Source organism: Sinocyclocheilus rhinocerous, unplaced genomic scaffold (assembly GCF_001515625.1).
Source record: "Sinocyclocheilus rhinocerous isolate Xijiao unplaced genomic scaffold, SAMN03320098_v1.1 scaffold127, whole genome shotgun sequence".
Taxonomy (NCBI): Eukaryota; Metazoa; Chordata; class Actinopteri; order Cypriniformes; family Cyprinidae; genus Sinocyclocheilus; species Sinocyclocheilus rhinocerous.
The window spans coordinates 992,274-998,304 of record NW_015664685.1 but is presented as its reverse complement, the minus strand read 5'-3'; the positions used below and the strand labels follow the sequence as shown (position 1 = coordinate 998,304).

The following is a 6,031-nucleotide window of genomic DNA, read 5'->3' as shown; positions in this document are numbered from 1 at the left end:
CGATGTATGAAGCACAGCAGTCCCTTTCAAACCAAAGCAGCTCAAACTCGTTGCGAAATCTGCATTGAGAAATCACGCAAAATCCCTATTGAAATGAGTGGATTTGTAAATGTGACCTCAGCTTTATACTAAAATGCTTTTTCACATCAATCTAAACTCCCTACCACATAACAGAAGCATAACATGGGTTGCGCTTTCATAACAACATGGCCATCTGGAATGAAGTAAGAGAAGACCGATGAACAGGATTCATATTCAAAACGGTAAGCAAGCGCTGCTTTGTTTACTTTGTTTTTGTATATCTGCAGTCCTAGTTTGAAAGACGAAAGTAGACTACATGCTGCACCACGCTTGCGGCGGCCTTGCCCCAAAATAACGCAAAAAACAAATTTGAGAACTTTGCCAAATTTAAAAAACGAAATATTACATCGACTTAAGTATTCGTATTCTTTGTTAAGCTCAGGTTGCATTCTATTTCTTTGTGTCTTCATTGAGCTGCATCTACACTTTGACTGGAATCCACCTGTGGCAAATTAAACTGATTGGACATGAATTGGAAATGCGCACACCTGTCTATATGTCAAACAAGTTGAAATTCGAATCAGGGCAAAAACCAAGCCGTGAGGGCAAAGGAACTGCCTACAAAGCGCGAAGCACAGATGGAAGCCTCTCCTAAGTCCAAGACACATGAAAGCTTAGATTTGCAAAAAAAAAAAAAGGACTCTCAGACTGTGAGAAAGAAGATTCTCTGGTCTGATGAACCTTATTCCATGTGTCATGTCTGGAGGAATCCAAGCACCTCTCATTACTTGCGCAATACCATCCCAACAGTGAAGCAGTGGAGGTGTTTTTCAGCAGCATGGACTGGGGAACTTCGGATCAGGCTGGAAGGAAAACTGAATACAGAGATATCCTTAATGAAAACCTGGTCCAAAGCACTCCAGACCTCAAGACTGGTCCAGTGACTCCTAAGCACAGCCAAGCTAATGCAAGAGTAGTTTTGGGACGACTCTATGAATATCCTCGAGTGACCAAGCCAGAGTTCAGACTTTTAGTACCCCAACAAAAAAAATCTCTGTCCACCAATAGTACATATTCAACCCGACATTTTAAGGATCTGCAGAGAAGAATGGCAGAAAATCCTCAAAGGTGCTTCAACTAAGCATTGAGTTAAAGTTCTGAATACTTAAGTCATTGTGATATATATATATACTGTATATATATTATAATATTATTATTTTTTTATATAAATTTGCAGTTTTCACAGATGTTTTTGCTTTGTCGTTATGCCGTATGGAGAGTAGACTGAAAACACATTTTAGCATAAGGCTACGGCAAAACGTGAAAAAACGAAGGGGTCTGAATACAATGTCATATGAAAATAAAAATTTTAGTTGCCATTCAGTCATTTGTAGTCTAAATAAACCCTGTTGGTTGGCAGTCCTCCTCTGGTTACTTGTCTGGCGGGGTTGAAACGCACAGTTTGAATCGGGACGGTCCCTTCATAGGGTCTTCCTGTTGTGACCTCAGGGACAGTCCGACTCGAGTCATCCTCACATGAACATTCACTTCACAGTGCCCACCAAGCCCATCGCTTTGAAACGGCCCACAATACATCAAAACAAATCGATCATAGATTATCACATACACAGATTATTTAGCAGTTATTTCGCAGTTGATACATAAACGGATAATGATGAATAATCCGAGCTCAAATGAAATCCAGCTGTTCAGGCAGGCCTGTTATGTTATGGACAACATCTATGGATATACTTCCCAGGAACAGGTAAGAAAGAAATCTTCAGTCTTCGCAAAGGCAAAGTCCATCAAATTGCAACATGACAACAATTAAGGGTGCCTACACACTAGTTTACGCTATGTCAAAGAATGCTGGGAATTTGTTGATTTTGATGCTCCGTTATGTGACCAAAAGTGGAGGGAATTTGTACTTTGGCTGGAATGCACTCTGTTGACTACTGAGAATCCCAGGGAGGTGGGTCCAGTTGTGCTTTCAGAAATCCAATTGGTTGTATTTCTGCTTTATTTCAAACAGTCCTGGCTCTTTCCATCCATCCATAATCCGATATAGAGTCGTAGGGATCCTGGAAACTATCTCAGCCTCTCGTGCCGAAGGCAGGGAAATATCCTGGATGAATTATCCAGGCTGGCTCTTTCCACACCCTCTTGCACAATTCAATTCATCAAGCGTCCGGTCAGAGTGTTTTCTAGTGTGTAAGCACCCTAACGTGTTACCACTGATGGACACAAGAACAACATCTCTCTCATTGTTCTTCGAACCTCAGTTAGAGAGACAAGTGCCCTTTGAATCAGAACTTCAGCGCATATGGCCAGGGAGCCAAACAAAGTCTGAGGAAATACTTCAATGCCACTGCTGGTGACTTTGCCTCTGTGCTCACTCCAAACACTCGGTGTCCAACCTCAAGCCTCTTCCGAAGAAAAAAAAAAAAGTCTTGTCGCTGTGCTTCTATTACAAAGTTCGCACTGAGTAAGATGGGGCGCACGCACTGAGATGTCCAAAAACGCCTTTCATCAACCTCAACATTAGACATCAAAACTTGGCACAGATTAATCTAAAATTAGATCAGATGTGTTAAAAAAAAAAAAAGGAAGGAAACATGAATCTGGCAGTTCCATGATTGTTACTCGATAGTTTGCGGTATAAATAGTATTGCGATTTGCGTAAAGTCTGCCAGAATGTCGCCAGGGCTTTGACCGCGTTGTGCTAATGACTGGGTCCTCATCAAGTCCGAATTCTGTCCATCTCGATAAACAAATGGTAAAAGAAAAACAAATATAAACTTTCCTAAACCAAATGACCTTTTTCTAAAAGGTTGTTAAACAAAAGGTCTACATTGTCTCTGACGCATATTTACAACAATCAGATGTTTCTGTTTGTAGACCATTTGGGGTTTTTAGAAAACATGATGCTTGACAGATATGGACATGTCCAGATGTGGAAAAACTCAAAGCAATGCACACAGTCAACTTTAAGGCCTTTAGTCTATGTGGTGAGAAGTCTGAAGCACAAGCCATTTTTAATAAACACACACACACACACACACAATCACTCATTCTAATCGAAACCATCCCTTACTCCTTTTATACCACGCATTCACACACTTTTTCTTGCTAACAATTACACACCCATACTGGCAAACGGATCAGCCCAGGATGTCCAAGTAAACAGGCGAGGCCTTGGCCAGGCTCTGGAGCAGGTTGTGGATTTCTTTGATGTTGAGTCTCATGTAGGGCTCCCTCTGCCAGCAGCCCAGCATCAGGTCATACACCTCTTTGGGGCAAGTACGAGGTCTCTGCAACACCCGACCCTGTGTGATACACTCGATCACCTGCAGGAGGCAGCAGAAACACAGTCCAATGCATCAGTCTGCCTAGAAAGAGCCATTTTTACATGGTAAAAACTGGTTATGATTGGTCTGATGTGTCTTACCTCGTTGTTTGAGAGCTGGTACCAGGGTTGCTTGCCATATGTGAATATTTCCCAGAGGACCACACCCAAACTCCACACGTCACTCTCTGTGGTGAATCTCCTGTACATGATGCTCTCTGGGGGCATCCAGCGGATGGGCAGCATGGTGTGACCACCCACCTGAGATAAGAGATACAGATAAACAGTGATTGGTAGAAGCACATGCACTTATTAAATCCATCTCCTACCATTTCAGTTCCTAGTCATTTCAGTACCATTTTAGAGTCTCCATAATGCGCAAAGTAAACTAATACTTTTTAGGGATGGACGATATATCAGTACCGTAATATTAATTAATACTAATATTATTAATACAGTAACACTAGTGTTCCTGTGGCTCAGTGGTAGAGCATTGCGTTAGCAGCGCAAAAGGTCGTGGGTTTGATTCCCAGGGAACACACATACTGGTAAAAATGTATAGCTTGAATGCACTGTAAGTCGCTTTGGAAAAAAAAGCATCTGCTAAATGCATTAAAAAAAAAAACACTTTACAATAAGGTTCCGTTAGTTAATGTATTAACAAACATGAATGAACAACAACATTGTTAATGAAAATACAGTCTTATATTATTAATTCATGTTAATTCACAGTGCATTAGCTAATGTTAACAAGCACAACTTTTGATTTTAATAATGCATTAGTAAATGTTGAAATTAACATCAACTAAGATTAATAAATGCTGTAGTATTTATAGAAGTATTGTTCATTCTTAGTACATGTTAACTAAAGAAGTTAACTAATGAACCTTATTGTAAAGTGTTACCGTTTTTAAAAACACTGATTTAATAACATTGTTACATATAATCTTTTTTCTTCTTCTTTTTTACAAATTTCAAAATGAATATGCATTTTTCATACTGTACATCAGTTGTAGCATTTTCAATGATTTATTTTAGTTTTTGGTGTTCTATTTTGCATTTATTCAAACAGAATAATATACTGTAGATAGTATAGTACAATACTGGTCATTTACTGGTCATAATATGAAAATAATTATTGACTTGTCTGTTTTGAGCTAGATTTTTAATATTGGTGCATCCCTAATTCTTTTATAAGGTATATTACAGTGTTGCAATGTTCCTTCATCAGCATCTATTAATACACTGATAACAGGCATACATTTTTCAAACAGTATTATTTTGCACACTAAAGGAATATTGGTAGTACTTGTACAATCTATACAATTTGTAATTATTATTCAGCAAGGATGCAGCAAAAATTGATCAAAATTTACAGTAAAGGAATTTAAAATGTAACAAAATTATTTTTTTTTTTAAATGGTGTTCTTTTGAACTTTCTATTTATCTAAAGGCTAATTCGCTCCACAAGAGACACCAACTAATGTCCAGATTACAGTACAAGACCCAACAAACGCAGATCCAGCACTGGCAAACTGCAGCATTGTATAGTTTTAATTGGCCTAAACAATCCTAAAAAAAAAAGAAAAAAAGTCACAAAAATATTATGCAGCACAACTGGGACTCAGCATATTAGACTGATTTGTGAAGGATCATGTGACACTGAAGACTGGACTAATGGCTGCTGAAAATTCAGCTTTGCATCACAGGAATAAACTGCATCTTGAAATATATTAAAATGGCAAACAGTTGTAATAATATTTCACAATATTACTGTTTTACTGTATTTTTGATTAAAGAAATGCAGCCTTGGTGAGCATAAAAACTTTCAAAAACATCAAACTATCTTACCAACCCAATGTTTTGAACAGTAGTGTAAATACTATGTTTGTACTATATTAATTACAATAACTGGGTAATAATTAGGTTACTACCCTTGAACCAAAGCTTAAACCCAATTAGTTACTTTACACACATACTATAAAATTAAGTACAACCAGAATATTTTCCAAAAAATAAAAACTGTCATATGTAATCACCCTTGTGTTGTCCCAAACAAAGTCTTCTGAAGCCATCGAATAGCTTTGCAAGAAATAGAAAGAATTCATTGTTAATCTTCCCCTCTATCACACATCTTAAAGTGCCAGATGCCATTGGTTCTTGCAGCAGAACTGAATGTGCAGAAGTGTAAATGAGATTGAGGAGGGGATGATTTTCCATTAATCTGGGTCTTTCTTACACAAAGCTTCTGTATGGCTTCAGAAGAGATGGAATATGGAAATTTTCTGTGCATCCAGCAAAATGCTCTGCTCTACAGTTTATTAGATAGCACAATGAACTTTCCACCTATTCAAGACCAGAAGAATAGTAATTGTGATACTGAAAATCAGTGTATCAATCTTGTATAAATGGGACCTCAGATTGAGCATATGGGTCCTTTACAGCATGAAATGGTGCGTAAAACTACTGCAGTGTTTTGCCACAATACCTAGTTTATTGCAAAACTTTGAACTCATCACCTGACATTGCATTGCAGGATTCCTGGTGATCATACAATGACAAAATCCTGTTTTTTTTTCTATTGCTATACGGCAGAGGGAGCTGATATTCCTTCATTTCTCTCTCTCTCTCTCTCTCTCTCTCTCTCTCTCTCTCTCTCTCTCA

At 38.2% G+C, this 6,031-nt stretch overlaps 1 protein-coding gene across 1 annotated transcript in view; it reads right to left on the bottom strand.

The window, feature by feature from the left end:
* Positions 1-1,229: 1,229 nt before the first annotated feature.
* The window catches only part of LOC107730333 (BDNF/NT-3 growth factors receptor-like), a 26,894-nt gene continuing 22,092 nt past the window's right edge, over positions 1,230-6,031 (bottom strand). The window contains exons 17-18 of the mRNA XM_016541141.1: positions 3,470-3,628; positions 1,230-3,368 (exon numbers count right to left, since the gene is read on the bottom strand). Of these exons, the coding sequence (XP_016396627.1) occupies positions 3,183-3,368; positions 3,470-3,628 (345 nt within the window). The 3' untranslated portion in view covers positions 1,230-3,182. The remainder of the gene's footprint in view (positions 3,369-3,469; positions 3,629-6,031) is intronic.